A 17,179-nucleotide genomic window follows, 5' to 3' on the forward strand; every position below is an offset into this window, starting at 1 on the left:
CATTTAGATATATTGGAAAGGTCTTTCAATTACCTAACCACCGATGGGACAAATGATGGATCTTGACAAAGTTTACAATCATTTAAGTGAGATCCGGCCTAAAAAAGTCCATAAATGTCACTTAAGTGGTCATAACTTTTGATAGGGTAATCTTTTGGACGCGTTGGAAAGGTCTTTCAAATACGCATTCAACAATGGGTCGCTTTATTGATCCAGACATCATTTTTATCAAAACATCTGAAATCTGATTTCAAAAAAGTGTATAATTAACACTTAAATGGTCACATCTTTTGATAGGGTTATCAGATCTTAAATATTTTGGACACGTTGGAAAAACCTCTACCTTTCTAAAAATGTATAGCAAGATGGGATTTCGTACGAAAACCACCCCTTTTTTTAAATCTTCCGGAACTTAGTCAAATTGCTGATTTTGACCCAAGACGGTACGAATGAGACCAAAACGGACAAAATCCGTTTTGCCAGTCCGGAGATAATCGAGTGATATTTTTTGTCCACACCCACCCACACAGGCATTTGCTCAGAACTTGATTCTGAGTCGATATGTAAACTTGAAGGTGGGTCTAGGAGGTCAAATTTAGAGTTTAATTTTTCGAGTGATTTTATAGCCTTTCCTTAGTAAGAAGAGAAAGGCAAATTATTCAAATATCAAGACCAATTTTAATTTTTTAACAATTAGTTTCACAAAATGTGTTATTGTACTTCAACAGTATTTTTCAAAATATAAATAAATTTAGAAAATATTTTTCAGATTCTAACCCATCAAACATAATTCTGTTAAAAGGGTCATGTTGGAACATGATCAACTAACTCTGCTGAAGAGATCACTTTTATCGTTTATATTATTTTCTCTTGAATTAAGGCTCTGGAAGGCATCATCCCCGATCGGCCATTTGGCAGCCATGTTGTTTTAGAAAAATATTCAAATCTTGATTCAGAATGTTTCAATCAAAAAATTGTTTTCTTTATGTTGTTTGTAGAAGCATTTTACATATAGTGATATTTTTTTCTTTTCCAATTACTATTTCTAGACCATGAATTCAGAACCATCATTGACAGGAAAAAAAATAGGACGAGGTGACAAACATAGGCAATAAGACTTAAGGGTCCCTAGCAATCATGGAAGTTGCTGTCTTCTTATTCCAATTTATGAAATTTTAAAACCAATCTGCTTGTAAAAATAGTCAATCGTTGTTATATGTACACAATTTTGTAGACAGTTATTTAGGAGACAAGTGAAAAATATATTGATAGTTTGTATAGTTTGAAAGATACTAAAATGTGTGTAACAAAAATCTTTGGTTGATAAACACCAATACATAAAGTTGAAACTTGTAGCATAATTCTGAGATGCAAACTCAATGATCGCCGCACTTACCCTACTCTGTAAGTACGGAAACTCCAATATCTCACCTTCCAACCTGCTGCTGCTGAACTCCATGCCCCGGTCGCGCCGTTCTGCACGAGGCACCTCCAATCAAAGCCCGGCGAGAGCCAAAACCAAAAGAAAAGAGAAGAGACTCTGCCCAAGCCACCGATCGCGCTCACCGAACCAACCTCAAGAACATACCACTGATCGTGTGTCGGGGCTTGAACTGGTCGTCGCCGACGTCGCGCTAGTGTTGTTACTCTTCTTGTCCGACTTCCAGTCGCGTTAGAGGCCGAAGTCTTCTGATATAACCGGCGCGCACGGCTCCTCTGGAAGTCAGTCGCGATAGTTAGTTCCTTCGACTAGGACCAGGATCCGGATCGAACAGCGATCCTCCGTGGAGGTGTGCTGATTTTAGTGTGTGTGTTTTGTGAATTTGGGGGAACTTGTTCTAAGAACTGTGAAAAACAAGTGAATTTCGCAAAAACAAAACAAAAACTGAGCCAAAAATGCGCCAATTCGTGACCGTGCTGGCTCTGGCCGGGTTCTGCGCCATGGCCGGTGCCGTGTCCAAGCTGCAGGAGCGCTACAACTGGAAGCAGCTGGACTTTGTGTTCCCGAACCAGCGCCTCAAGCAGCAGGCCCTGGCCAGCGGGGATTACGTGCCCACGAATGGGCTGCCCGTCGGAATCGAGCGTTGGGAGAACAAACTGTTCGTTTCGGTGCCGCGATGGAAGGATGGTAAATATCGTCAAAATAGGGTTCAAAATTACATTTGTGCAAGTGAAAAACAAAAACCCAAAAAGGTGAAATGTTGGAAACTGAATCTCTGTTCTGTTGGGGATTTTGAATATTTTGAGTGAAAAACAGGTTTCGGAAGAACGTTCTCAGAATTCAAAGAAGATCTGAAACGTGTCATAATTCTGACACAGTAATGAATTGAGTCACAGGAACATTTTTGTTCAGTTATTTAGAGCTTTAGGATATCGTTATCCTGATTTTTTCACAGAAACTTATTTATTTTAATCATCAAAAGTGAGAATTTTGTGGTTTCCTGATGAAATTTTTCTTTGAAATTCGAAATCTATGGAAAATAATAAATTTGCCTGTTTTAACCTTTCGGAAGTCGCGTGTTTTGGCGTTTCATACAAGTGTCCTTACAAACTGTGTACAAAGCACACGTATGCGATTAATTGAAACCTTTCTAAGAATTGACATTAGATGAAAAAAAAAATTAATATTATTTTTTGAAAAAAATTACAAAATTTTATTGAAAACTTTGGTTAATATTTAATTTTTGCATTTTTGTAATAATCTTATTTTTGGGATTTGTCTTAAAATTTCACAAAAACAGGGGGCTACGATAATAATTACTACTAATCATTCATAATTTTCTTGAAATACTTTTACACTTGATTATATTTCTAAAGTTCTTTAGCGTTTTATTTCGTATTTCTGATCAAGTAATGCAAATTTTGAGTTTTAAGACCAGAGATCAGAAAAAAATATAAATGAGATATTTCAAAAATTTTGAACTGATGTAACTCTAACCATGTTTAAGTTATTTTGTGACCATTTTTGTTTAAATATATGATGCTTTAACTTGAAATTGGAAATTTGTGACCTATTACTGAAAATTTATAAATCTTAAATGTATTAACATCATTTTTGCAATTCCGTCTTGAAACTTCCTACTTTTCCGTCAATCTCGCGTGACGAAACAGTCTACTTTTATCTTCTAAAAATAACAGAATCAAATAGAAACACATTTTAAAACAAATGCTGAAATGTTCTACTTTTCAGCGCTGAAATGGATGCTGAAAAGTTGAACTTTTCAGCACCAGTTTTGAAAAGTAATACTTTTCAACAATTTTTTTGATTTAAACGATTTATTGACAAAATACATGAACATTCGACTTATAATTTCACTCAATAGGTGTTTTTCAGAAATGAGAAAAATGTTGTTTGGAACTCGATGCAAACCTTGATTTTTTCAGCACTTGTCGTATTCATCCAACTCGGTGAACCTCGTTGGATAAATGTACTACACGTGCTGAAAAAATCTTCTTTTTTCAACTTGTTGCATAAACTACTATTTTAATGATTTATTTGCATACGACGCTTTTAACTATTTCAAAAAGTTAGACTTTTTGACCGCAAATGGGAAAAGATGTAAGATTTAAAAGAAACAATTATTTTCATAAATTTATGATTTTTGATCTTTTAGTAATTGCTTATATTTTATTCCTTTTTTAGTTAAAAAAGAATTTAATAAAAAAAATTATATTATCAGCCAGAATTCCAACAATCCAATAAAAACAAAACTTAGGAAAATTCACTGTGCAGCCGTACAGTCATAGGCAATAATTTGTTTTCAAAAAGTGTTAGATATCATGATAAAAGATTTTCGTGTGCCAGATTTTCCCAGTTTTTTTTTTTTTTTTGGTACTTGGCAATATTTTTACAATTTCAACCTGGTAACACAAAGCACAACAAAAATTCACTAAAATTCATAATATTTCAGAACTAAACTCAAACAAACTAAAACTGCTCCTAAACGCAAAGGAATGTCTTTTAGATTGATTTTAGTCGATTACAGTTAAATTTCCATTCAAAATTTAAACTTTTTTTAAAAATATTTTCCCTCTGATTTTTCTGCCAATTTTAAAGGGGTGAATAGAAAGGGGGGGGGTGGTTAAAAAAAACAAAATTTGTAGCCTTTTTAGCATAAAAGCCTTATTTAGCATAAAAAAATCTGGATTCGATCCGAAGCTTCTATGGAGAGCTTGGGATAATTGAGTATGGAGTTGAAAATCATGCTAGATATTTGAAATTAAGGAAGAAAATGTTTTAACAAAAAAGGAACATTTTTTTGCAAAAGTTGGTCATATTTTTGCATTGAAAATATTTATTCAAGTTTGCCAATGTCAGACCTGATGACGGAACAAAAACAATATGCAAAACATCAAAAATATCTTTTGTGGAGTTTTTGAATGAGGAAAAACAAATTTTATTATTCTAGGTTTCCAGACTAAATTAAAATCATCTGTACAATTATTTTGCAAATTTCGCAAGTTTTCAAATCTTCCAGATAAAACGAAACTTTGTTATTTTCTACAATTAAAGTATTCTCCAATAAAACTCTTCATCAATTAAATTTATTTTCAAATCTTCATGTGAAAGCATTTTTCAGATTCTGGATGATTAACTGCATATAGCTCGTCATAGATTTAATATTATGCAGATTTACAGTTGTTTTAAACCAGGGGTGCCCAACCAGATATGATTTTTCTGAAATAGTGGCGGGCCGGAGCTAATGTTTAATATTTTTTTCATTGATTTTTTTTTTATTAGGTTGTTTCAAGTAAACATATAAATAAACTAGTGTTGTAAATATGATTAATATATCTTGATTAAAAAAAAAAAGAAAAACTAAGATAACATTCACATATGTTTTTTTTTATTTGTTTTGGCTTAAATTATATTGTAATTATTTTTTACCCTGATATCATCAACTAAAAACCTTAAAATTGCAAGCTTTTTAAAGTTTAAAAAATCAACGAGGCAAGATAAAATTTATTGAAAAGTTATTTGGAAAGTAATTTCTTTACGAAAATAAAAACAATGTTTGCATTGTTGTTGTTGTTTTTTGTTCTCTAATTTCTTGACTTATTTAAAACATTTTTTTATTTTTTATAAATAATTGCAGCAATTTTTATTTTCAATATGATTAATTTGCCTTTTAAAGCTTTTTTAACCAAAACCTTGTCACAGAAAGTTGTTCTGAAAAATACATTATTTTTGCTCATTCGTTTATTAAAAATCTATTTAAATCAAAATCCTCAAAAAAGTTACAATTCAATTAGAAGTAAAAACAGTAAAACTTAAAAAAAAACTTAGTATTTCTTTGGAATCTTTGTGCAAAGATGATAAGAATTAATTTCGAACATAAAGAATGTATAAATGTAAAATAAACAAAACACAAAATCCAAACAAAACGTTAAATTAGCAACATTTTATGTCAAAAAAAATTATTTAAAACTGCATATGGGACATTTATGCGATCAGCGGTCAGTATAACATATCCCAAAAATTGTTCACAAAATTCGTTCTCAAGATACAGATTTTTGAATAATTGAATAGCCTTCTTGTTGGAATTGGCAGCTTGTCGACATGAAAACATATACAAACGAACTAATGATGCAAATGACTTCTTTGGTCATAAGAAAAGTACCCACAAAGTTTCATCTAAAGAAAATAATGGTTGTCCGAAGTCTCTGAAAATTGCTCTGCTAAAGACTCATATTGATTTCTCGGACTAAGCGATGCCAGATTTGGGTGATGATTTTTTTAATTCAAAATTAAGCAAGAAGGAAATGTAAATACAGTGTCAGGTAAAGTGCACCATTATGATTTCTCATTGCAAAGCAATTCTTTTCGATTGCAAACCTCACATAAGCATAACATTAATCGACAAATTGATCAACATTGAACCTCCTTTTTTCCTTCGAATTTTACAAAACACATGAGCACCGCAAAAAAAAACAGCTAATTAACACTCACTGAACAGTGTTCAGTGCACATCCAATGGACCGGTGAGAGGAAGAGCAGGCCACTTGTAAGGGGGGCCATCAAGCAAAAAATAAAAACAAAAAAAAAACCCAGTAACCTTCATCGATGTGAAACGCCCTACTCGATTGCTCGATTGAAATTTACAGGGCGGCACCACGATAAATCAAAGTGACCAATTTGGGTCAAAGCTTGCTTTGCTGCGGGGAAGGTCTTTTTGGGGCGAGTTCGAGCAACACTTTTGAGGAAGTGTTTTTTTTTTCAAGATAAGCTCAAAATTTGAAGTCGTTTTGCTTTTATGAATCAAAGCGTGGCTTGCTGTTTTTTTGGGCAAAGTTGTCCAAAAAATTTGCAAAATATTTTCAACTTTGGCCCGTGCCTTCCGGGTGTGTGCTCCACCCGAAGAAGGTCGAATTTCTATGTTATGCGTACGAAGGCTGCCAAAAAGTAAACAGTTTGCAAAATTTGAGCTCGCTTTTTATTTGGACCTTAGTCACTTTGAAACATAAGGTACTAGCAAAACAAGAAAAAAAAAACAAACCGGGTACGGAATTATGAATGGAGCCTAAAATTCTAGACTCTACACATTTTTAAACAAAACAAATCGGAGGGGAATGCGGTCAACTTTTGCATGTTATTTAAAACATCATCATTATGCTATTGCGAGGTTAGTTCAATTAGGTATAAAACTATCAAATTTGATAATTATACCATTCGAAAGTAACCTCCTGGTAACATAACCCGCAATTTTCAGCGTTGAGGTCCAACATAAATTTGTTATAATTATTGAGGTCTCCGCAAATCGGCGTCGCCACCTCCTCCTCTGGCGGAGGTTTTGTAAACTTCATTGGTCAACGCCTTCAAAGCGCTTTTTCCGATTCATTTGCGTAAAGCCGATTCGGTTGGTTTGGCGCTGGACTGAGCGTAGCCTGCACGCGCCTGAAAAAATAAACATTGAGTCAGTTTGGGTTTGTTTATGTTTGCTTTCGTCCGGTCTGGTTACAAAACTTTTTTTCTGCAAAGTTTTTTCTTGATTATTTTTTTGTTAAATTCTTGGTTTTAAGTTTCACTGACAGTGTGAAAGAGTAGCATTGTCGGGCTGAAGACATTGTAAATATTATGTTACAAAACAATGTTTCTTAAAGGGCATAAACTTGGGTGACTTTGACAGGGTTTCCAAATGCCAACCAAATTTTCAATTGAACACATTGTGGGTTCTTATAGTATGTCGCCTTCAAATAAATTAAATTACAAAATAACAAACTACAAATATTACTAAGGCTTCTATGTAAAATTATCAAATATACCCAAGATATTTCCAAAAAATGATATTTCCAAACAATGGCTAAATTTTGAGAGTAGATTCAGATTCAGCGGTCAAAGTACATGAAAAACAAATAGCGGAATCATTTTCGGATTTCGTTAGGTGGTACCATACACTTTTCCCTCGAAAATTAGACATTTTCAAATGAAGGTAGCTCGAGTTTAAAGAAAAACACTCCTGAGATTTCTTCAGTGTATCCAAATTAACTTGTCAAAGCATATAAATGTTTGGTTTTTAAAGCTCTAAAAGTGCTTCGAAAATCACAGTTCCATAAAACTTATCCATGCATTGCTACGTATAAAAACTGATTTTTGAAGGGTTTGCTCACAAGTTTTCTTTAAATGTAATCATACTCGGCGTAGATTGCGATAAAAAAATTTGGTGTCTTCAACAAAGTTGCTTGGATTGGCAAGTTTAACAACTTTCTAGAACAAGGTTAATTCCCAAAAATATTCCTGAAAAGTTAGGTTTTCAAAATCACCTAATCGTGAACCTCCCAATTTTTTAACTAATCCAAAAATGAGAGGTGGCAACAAATCTTCTTAAGACATCAAAGCTCCATAACTACAGCATTTTTCGAAAGATCAATTTTCTGCTTAATTTTGCGAACTGGACCACTGTGCAGTGTTGCCAAAATGATGATATTTCTTCTTTCTTTGACGATGGGCCACAAAAATAAAAAATCAATTTTATAATTTGTTTTATCGCAAAGTTAAGCTATTTAATATTTGCAAATTGATCTGTATTTTCCAGTGAAATGTTTGGATTTGGGTTTTGAAATAATTTCACGTTTTTCAAGTGCATTTTGGGCTGTTTTGCAAATTAGTTTCTATTTTGCGAGACAATTTCTCATCATTTTGTTGGCACACACATCCACACGCAAGATGAGAGGTTATCTACTTAACGAAAGTCGCCATCAATATCTTTTTTAGTGCGTCCATCCCGGGAATTCCCGGGACAAAAATCCTGGGATTTTTCCAAAACCGGGAATTCCCGAATCCCGGAAATATTCATAATTTGTCCCGGGAATTCCCGAAATTGAAAAAAAAATCAAATTTTGGTCTGAAAATTCAAATTTTGTTGTAGAAATAGATGAACAGTAAAATACATAGTAATCGATACGAACTTTAAAGCATTAAAATTTGTATTCGGCATATATCAGCTTTAATTTGACTGATAAGGGAAAATTGATTAAAATTTAGTCATAGATCCGCAAAATGCCTGGCGCTTTAAATATTTTCTATTTAATTTTACGTATTTTTGAAAACTATTTATCATATTTATATTTATGATATTAAAATTGAAAATTATCATCTTAAATTATTTTTCATCAAACTCCGGATTTTGGGGCAAGTAACGAAATAAGACAGCTATTTATGAAAAAAAATTGCATCGTGGTTTGAATAACTTCGGTTAAAACAGGAACAGAAAAAAAATTTAGTACACCGATTTCCAAATGTATTGCTCTGAAATCTCCTGTACCTTTTCAGGCTGTATTCCTGATTTTTCCTAGTTGGCGGTAGTAACTTAAAGAGAATTATTAAAATATGTTTTATATAAAATAAAACATTCAAAAGTTATCTAAAATTTTGCATTGACTGTTTTTTTAAATATGAAGGACAATAGCTTATAGGACCTTTTTTTTAAAAAAAAAACTCTTGTTTTGTTGTTGCTTCTCGTTTTTGTAGATACTTTCAAAGAAATTTGTCTAGCTTTTCTAGTTATGGCATGTATTAAAATATATAGAAGAAATTTATTTTTAAAACACTTATTTAATTTGAATGACATTGAAAATTTAAATTTGAACTTTTTTAAATAAAAAAAACAATTTTAATTTCTTTTAAGTTATTTAAAAACTGTCGTCCTTGTTTAGATTGAAGTGTAGATTGTCACCAATTATTATTTTTGAGCTTGAAAACATATCAAATGTTATGAAAACATACATTTTATGACTGCTTCAAAAATTTCCCGGGATCCCCGGGAATTCCCAGGATTTCAAAAATATTTTTCCAGTTTCCCGGGAAATTCCAAACCCGGGACAATTGGACGCCCTAATCTTTTTACTTGCGTTAACGATTTCAAAGCGCTTAAGATATAAAATTGCTTCCAACTACCGGCAACATGTTCTTTCGCACATTAGTTATTCACTCACTTGAAAAATAATCCCGAAAAATGTCAATAATTAGCAAGCACCAACAAAAAAAACAAACGCGCTAAGTTGATGATGATTTCAATTTTGAATACCGATTCTAATCAAAGGCTGAAGAAAACCGAGCGAGGAGCGAAGGCAAATAAAGAAGAAAGGGTGGCCACCAACACCACCAACATGCTGGTGCAGCGTCTGTTGGAGTGAGGAAGTGATGCCAGTAAACTTTCTCTTTAAATGCTACTTTTCGTGAGTGTTCGCTTAAAATTTCATCACAATTGGCAGCACTAAGCAGACCCAAAAGAGCGTTGGAAGAATAAAGAACTTAGCTAAAAATAGAAAAATGGGCGTGGCGCAATGAATTTTCTTCTGATTAGAATACATTTGGGAAATATTTTTTTTAACGCTTGTAAAAGGAATAGAATAACTTTAAGTTTAATTTAAAATAAACAGAAATGTTCACTAACAGTTGCTCTATTCGTTGGTGTACTTGGTTTTAGTAAATTTCAAGAAACACTCCAGATTATCCAAAATCATTCATCACCATTAGGCTTGAAATGAGTATATTTCCCTTAATTCTCTTTTTTCAATGTAAAATATAAACTTCTAAAGACATTTTTGTGAATTTCTGGAACTTTCGTTTCACAATTATAGTTATACAAATTAAAATTTCACAAGAATGATAATCCAAAAATTATTGTTTTTATGTTGAATATTATAAAGTAATTTAAACCTTTATCTTGCAAGGTATTGGCGCTTGATCTATACCAAGGTATGTAGATTAGATAAGGTAAGGCGGGTTTTCCAGCTGTCAAAATAGTTAGCACGAAACTCGGATTTTATATGGAGATTTTCAGAAAAGTGAAAATTTGACAATTTTGCCGGCAAATTTCACTGGATTTTTCTCTTCTCTTTTAAAACAACAATATTTATTCACAGAAATAAATTCAACTGCCAACTATTTTGACAGCTGGAGAATCCCACCTTACCTTATCTAATCTACATACCTTGGATCTACACCCTGTCGTGACAGCTCGCTTTGAACCAAGACAGTACCATTTCACCTCTCCATAAAGACTCTCTACCGCACCGTCCTGTCGTTGGTTTAGCCAATTTCATGCAAATTTCTTTACTGCTTCATTGCCAAATCCTTGTTTGTTTACTGCAAGTGTTCGAAAAAAATGGTTGGTTGCATTTTAAGGCCTCTGCAAGTTGCACCGCAACGAGGGGACCGATTTTTAACTAAATTATAGCATTGCTGAACTGGTGAACTTGCTTCGCTAGCTCAATTTCGGCCGTAAAACATTAGGAAATTGCTCTTACCCGAGGTGGGATTTCACCTGCAAAATTCGAGTTTCTCCGTTTTGCGTGTTTCAAGGTGCATTTAAATGCACTTTTAGTTTCAGGTCGATGTTATTTATTGCACAATGTTATGGTTGAAAATTGAGTAGCAGATTCTGAAAAAGAGTAATTAAGGTGAAACAGGATGGCAGCGCCATATTGAAACCGCGACTCGAGTTTTTGAAAGCACGTATAAGGAAAATGCCGTAACTTACGAAGTTCTAAGGTGTATATCAAGCAATATGTCGAGTTCAGATTTTTTTTAAATTGAATAACAGTTGTCCAAGAGCTACCGTCCCGTTTCACCTTAACTGATTTTGTTGTTTTTATTCTAAACTTGTGAATTTCTGAAAAAAACTAGATCTACTGTACGATCACTTCCACCCTTGAGCAAAAAAGGAACTCAAATAAATGAACTCGTTTCGATGTGTGATAAAATTTACGAGCCCATTAAAATTAGACCGACCATAATCTAACGCTCGACAAATAGATCCAACCTGCCCACACGAGTAGCTCGTAAAACCCTAAAACCAACGCACCACAATCGCGATACAATTTGAAACTTTCAAAAATCAGTTTTGTTTTCTTTACGGAAACACTCAATAAAAACAAATGTCAAGTTCGTGCCACCGCGACTGCCCCCTCGCGGGCATGATCTACATTATCGCGGTGACAAACCTTGCGTGCATGCGTCACCTTAAACCTAACCTAACCTAACGGCATGACTCAGACTAACTTAAAGTCATGCGTCACTAATCGTCGTTTACGCAGTTCTTAAGATTTGTTTTACGACTTCCACCTCTAATGAGAGGAACCTTGCGTTCGCCCGGACCAAATTTGCACCGAAATCACAAATTTCGCCATATTTCGTCGAGCCGGATCCGCTTGGGGCCATTTTGCTCTAGTTTTAGTTTTTGCGGTTTATCACCGCCCCTTAATTGGTTGCGGCACCTTAACAAACATGGTGTCGTTATAGGTTCGTGTGTGGCATCATGTTAGTACACCGACATATCGCGTAACACCTGTCCGTTGGTACACGCAGCGGCCTTTGCTGATTGGGTGGCGTAACGTCTGCGCCGCCGCGTTGGCGTGTGAGCGTTACGGTTCGCTTCCGATTGCCGCCAGAAGGACGAGTAACCTATAGAGAGGAGTAGGTTTGTTGAACAGACGTTGACGCCGGTGTCGTGTCCTAATCGGAGGAGTTGTTGCAGCGTAGACTGTTAACAACATTGTTGCAATTTTGAGAAAGTCGTGTAACGCTTGTACGTGGAGCGTTTGCATGCTTTTGACAGGTTGTTCAATTTCAAGATGGCCGCCGTAAAATAATCCAATTTAGCTTAAAATAGATCAATTTAGGGAAATCCCAACCAAAAGCCTCCGGAAGTCTTATGTCTCATTCTCCATCCTTTCACCGACCTCTTGCGAACAGAGAAAATTGCACCTCATCAGCGTCACCGTCAATCCAATCGAGAATTAATCAACGCCAAAGAGCGCCCCGAGCCGCCCCGAAACCGGCCACTGAACTTGAACTTGGCCGACGCCGCTGCGGCCGGCAAAGCTTTGCTTTTGTTACTTTTGTGGTTTCTTTCGCGTGATTTGATCAACGTTGCCGCCAGGTCAGCTTGGGGTAGGTTTGGAAGCCCCCCGAGGCGTTACGTACGTTTGGCAGAGGAAACAAAATTGGCGATTGATCGTTAGCTGAAAATTTGGGGTTTTGTAATTTTTTAAGTTTTTCTCAACCTTATTTTTCAAGAACTTATTTTTATTAGGTCCTTCTGGGTGCTGGGACCTGGTTAGGACCAAAGGACAAAAGAACCAGTTGGACTTGGTTGACATTTTTCGAGACGAGATTTGTCTGAACACGCCTTCCAGCGGAAGGTGAAGTAAATGTTGGGCCCGGCCTAATTTAGAGGTTAGGTCCAGGTGTGGAAGTCGTCACCCTGGAAAAAGTAGTAACTTGCTTCGGTAGAGTCGCTGGTCGGCTGTTGAAATCACAATCTAAAATCGTCACCGCTTCCGAGCCTTCGGACGCCTAATTTTGAGTAGGAATCTAATCTAATCTTATCTAATCAAACCCGCAGCCAAATAGGATCTTGGAGAAAGCCTTTGGTTAGATTACGCTAGGGATCCTAAAATAGGTATGTCAATATACTCATTCAAAAAAGACCATTTGATGACATCCGTCATCGGTAGATGTCACTATCAAGGTTATTAATCGATAAAATTATCGTCGATAATATTATCGTCGATAATATTATCGTCTGATGATAACGATAATTAATGGACGATAACTCATTTTTAAATCTTTCTAAAATCAATTAATTCAACCATATTTTCAATGCATTCACTAAGAATATAAATTTTGAAAATGTAGTTAGTTTCGAAGTATTAATATGTACTCAAAATTGTTCACAAAATATCGTATTGTTTCGAAAATACTTAAATTTTCAAAATTTGCAATATGGGTATCAAAAGAATTGAAATTTTGTATGCTTTTTCAATCGAAAGATATTTTTTTGAAAAATATAAAATTTTCAAAATAGACCGTATTTTTCGAAAATAGTTGAATTTTCAAAATATGCAACATATTTTGATATGCTTTTAAATTTATTAGAGATTTTTAAAAATACTAAAATTTCACAAATTACCGTATTTTTTTCGAAAATACTGAAATTATATAAAAAATTAATATCGGTATCAAACGAAACGAAATTATGCATGCTTCATACACACATTCAAATTGTGAATGCCTTTATTGAAAATTTTAAAAAATATTCTGTAAAAAAAGCATTTAAAAAAACTCTAATAAACTGAAAAAAAGCCTTCACTTCGTTGAATACCCATATCGCAAAGTATGAAAATTTAGTACTTTCTATAAAATATGGTATTTTCTGAAAATTTTAGTATTTTCAAAAAAATGAAAAAGAAAACTAAATTTCGCTTCATTTGTTATTTATATTTCAAATTTTCGAAATTTGACTATTTTCGAAAAAATACGTGTTTTGTGAAAATTTTAGTTTTTAACAAAAATAAAACTCTAATTAAGTGAAAAAACATACAAAATTTCGCTTCGTTTTATACCAATATTGCAAATTATGAAAATTTGAAAACTTTCTATAATAAAAACAGTATTTTGTGAAATTTTAGTATTTTCCAAAAAACTCTTTTAATGTGAAAAAGAAAACCAACTTTCGCTTCGCTTTCTTCGATACCCATATTTCAAATTTTGAAAATTGGAATTTTTTCGAAATAATAGGTATTTTGTGAAAATTTTAGTTTTTGTCAAAAAAAACTCTAATAAAGTGAAAAAGCCTCATTTGATACCCCATCGTTTATTATGAAAATTTGAGGACTTTCGAAAAAATACGGTTTACATATTTTACTTTGAAACTCATAAGATTTTCAAAAAATATAAATTTTTAGTGAAAGCATTGACAAATTAACATGACATGGTTGAATTAAGTTTACACTTTCTCAACCAATCAGGGTTCAGGATTTTACGACCTAGATGTTCTGCAATTGGGGCACTCAATTTTGACAAGTATTTCGAGGCAATCACAAACACTTGAAAAATCATGATTTTTGAGATCCAAATCCCATTTTTCATACGAATTTTTTAGTTCAACCCATATAACCATTTTTATGGTTGTAGTACCTGAACTCAAAAAATCGTATGAAAAGTGGGATTTGAAACTCAAAAAATCATGATTTTTGGTAAGGGTGAATCGTTGACAGATCTATTTAAAGGTAAGAACAAGATTGTCCGTCAGACCTGGACGCAAACGCAAAATTTTGCGCCTGTCATCATAGCCTGCCAGTCATCGACCATTGAACAAAGCAACCCATTTAGATTGTTCGACTGACAGCTGATGGAAAATCGAACTGGCACAGCGTTCTGCGTTCACCACTGCGTCGAACGGACAATCTTGTTCTTAGCTTAAGGATTTCTAGCATTCTTCGTGTCAATGAAACATCAAAAATGTTAAATCGGCCAGGTCTACTCTGTGAAGATTACCGCAGAGACGATTCGTTGAAGTGGGTTGAGTTTGAGCACGGAGTGCTCTAAGAAGAATGTATTTCATTAAATTTTCAAAGCTATCTTAACAGAGTTATAACCTCAATCTCTCGCTTCCAGGCATCCCCTCAACGCTCAATTACATCGACATGAACGCGACCCCGTCGGGATCCCCACCCCTGATCCCCTACCCGGACTGGGCCAGCAACGTGGCCGGCGATTGCGCCAACGGCCTCTCCACCGTGTACCGCATCAAGGCTGACAAGTGCGACCGCCTGTGGGTGCTGGACACCGGTACCGTCGGCATCGGCAACACCACCCAGCAGCTGTGCCCGTACGCGCTGAACATCTTTGACCTGAAGACGAACCGGAAGCTGCGCCGTTACGAGCTGCGTCCGGAGGACACCAACCCGAACACGTTCATTGCCAACATTGCGATCGACATGGGCCGTAGCTGCGAGGACACCTTTGCGTACATGAGCGACGAGCTGGGCTACGGGTTGATTGCGTACTCGTTTGAGCAGAACAAGTCGTGGCGGTTTGCGCACAGCTTCTTCTTCCCGGATCCGCTGCGCGGAGACTTCAACGTGGCTGGGCTGAACTTCCAGTGGGGTGAGGAGGGTATCTTTGGAATGTCGCTGTCGCCGATCCAAGCCGATGGCTTCCGGACGATGTATTTCTCGCCGCTGGCCAGTCACCGGGAGTTCATGGTGTCGACCAAGGTGCTGCGCGATGAAGCCGGAGTCGAGGAGAGCTTCCACCAGTTCCAGTACCTGAAGGAGCGCGGACCTAACGCCCATACGACGTCGCGAGTCATGAGCGAGTCCGGCCTGCAGCTGTTCAACCTGATCGACCAGAACGCCGTCGGATGTTGGCATTCGTCTCTCCCATACAGCCCCGAGTACCACGGAATCGTCGATCGGGACGATGTTGAGCTTGTCTTCCCCGCTGACGTCAAGATCGACGAGGAGGAGAACGTCTGGGTCATCTCGGACCGCATGCCGGTGTTCCTGATCGCCGAACTGGACTACAGCGACGTCAACTTCCGAATCTTCAGCGCCCCGCTCAGCACCCTGGTCTCCGGAACCGTTTGCGACGTCCAGCCCAGCTTCCCACGCGCCGGCGCCGTCCAACCCAAGTTCGGTGAAAACGACCTGGCCGCCTTCCCCGGAACTACGCTGGTCCCAACCGGCTACACCCAACCCATCAGCTACACCCCGAGCTCGTACGCCCCGACCACCGCCCCCGTCACCAAGTACGCCTCCCCAGCCTACCAATCGCCAGCTTCCCCGGTGTACACGACCCAGCAGTTCCCGACGACCGCCAAGGCGTACCACTTCAACAAGTACCACGGCGTCGAGTACCAGACGCACGGTAACGGACACGGCAACTACCACCACGGTGGACACGACCACGGTCACCACGGAGGTCAGCACTACTGGAACGGTGCCGCGAACCGCAAGCAGGACTCGTGGAAGCAGTACTTTTACTAACGCGGAGCGGGACGTTTTCGGCGGTGAGCGTTAGCTAACGCCAACGTCGAAAATAGCCAACTTCGTGGCACCTGTGAATAGACTAGTTTAAGGCGCCTGTGGCGCCACCAGCGCACTCTGTTAGGGAAATTTAGGTAAATTATTGAACGATGTAACCCATATTCTGTAAACGGTAGGCGGAAACGAAACACACCACACACAACAAACACACTCGAATAAACGTAAGAGATTTGTTACGAAATGCGTTGCTCTACTTGTTTTCTTCTTCTGATTATGATGACTGATGGCTGGTCGGTGGCGCGAAGAGATAAGTACCCAAAGGGGTTGACAGATTTGTCCGCGGGGGGGGGGGCATCGGTTTTACCACCCGTAGAAGAAGGTGGCCCGGCGGTGACGGAGAACGCGGTGAGCTTTTAGTGCAAATCTGCAACTTGTTAGTGCCGCGGCGGTAGCACACCCCCGCGTGATGGAAGTGACATGATACAAGTAATTAATGCGCTGGGCGTGGATGGCGTATGGGAGATATTTATGTTGCAACGCGTAAACCAGCTGGGTTGTGACGGGAATGGAAAGATATGAATGGAGTTGTGCGAATTCGTTTGCGTTCCGCGGGGAAGGTGTTTACTACCCGCTGAAGGCGGGTGTGATTAATATGCTAACAGAGATGTTAGTGGAATTACTTGTTTAATGGTTTATAATAGGAACGTAGCGTGTCATTTGGAAATAATGGTAATTACGTTTTAATGAACTGCAGCAAGTTTTGTGGCACTTTATTGCATTTGATTTTATTTTTCTTTCGTTTAGTGTGTAGTAGGTACTCTAGCTGTAACGCAGGGGTGCTCAAAGTTTTTGGAGGCCGGGCCAAATTTGAAGCTCAAATGAGCTTGCGGGCCAAATTAAAAAA

At 36.9% G+C, this 17,179-nt stretch overlaps 2 protein-coding genes across 2 annotated transcripts in view; one reads left to right on the forward strand and one right to left on the reverse strand.

Annotated features, from left to right (window-relative positions):
* The first annotated feature begins 1,651 nt into the window (after positions 1-1,651).
* LOC6053138 (protein yellow) lies at positions 1,652-16,516 on the forward strand. Its single transcript, XM_038248799.1, has 2 exons — positions 1,652-2,128; positions 14,903-16,516. The coding sequence occupies exons 1-2, from the start codon at positions 1,897-1,899 to the stop codon at positions 16,273-16,275; spliced, it is 1,605 nt and encodes a 534-aa protein (XP_038104727.1). The 5' UTR covers positions 1,652-1,896; the 3' UTR covers positions 16,276-16,516.
* The window catches only part of LOC119770651 (brefeldin A-inhibited guanine nucleotide-exchange protein 2-like), a 32,511-nt gene continuing 31,694 nt past the window's right edge, over positions 16,363-17,179 (reverse strand). The window contains 1 exon segment of the mRNA XM_038265934.1: positions 16,363-16,392. Coding sequence (XP_038121862.1) covers positions 16,363-16,392 — 30 coding nt within the window.

Source organism: Culex quinquefasciatus, chromosome 1, assembly GCF_015732765.1.
Source record: "Culex quinquefasciatus strain JHB chromosome 1, VPISU_Cqui_1.0_pri_paternal, whole genome shotgun sequence".
Lineage (NCBI taxonomy): Eukaryota > Metazoa > Arthropoda > Insecta > Diptera > Culicidae > Culex > Culex quinquefasciatus.

Bases quoted from the DNA above. Each gene is read 5' to 3' on its own strand.
- LOC6053138 (XM_038248799.1), top strand. From the start codon at position 1,897: ATGCGCCAATTCGTGACCGTGCTGGCTCTGGCCGGGTTCTGCGCCATG. The intron at 2,129-14,902 runs GTAAATATCGTC...TCTCGCTTCCAG, and splicing joins GGTGCCGCGATGGAAGGATG to GCATCCCCTCAACGCTCAAT.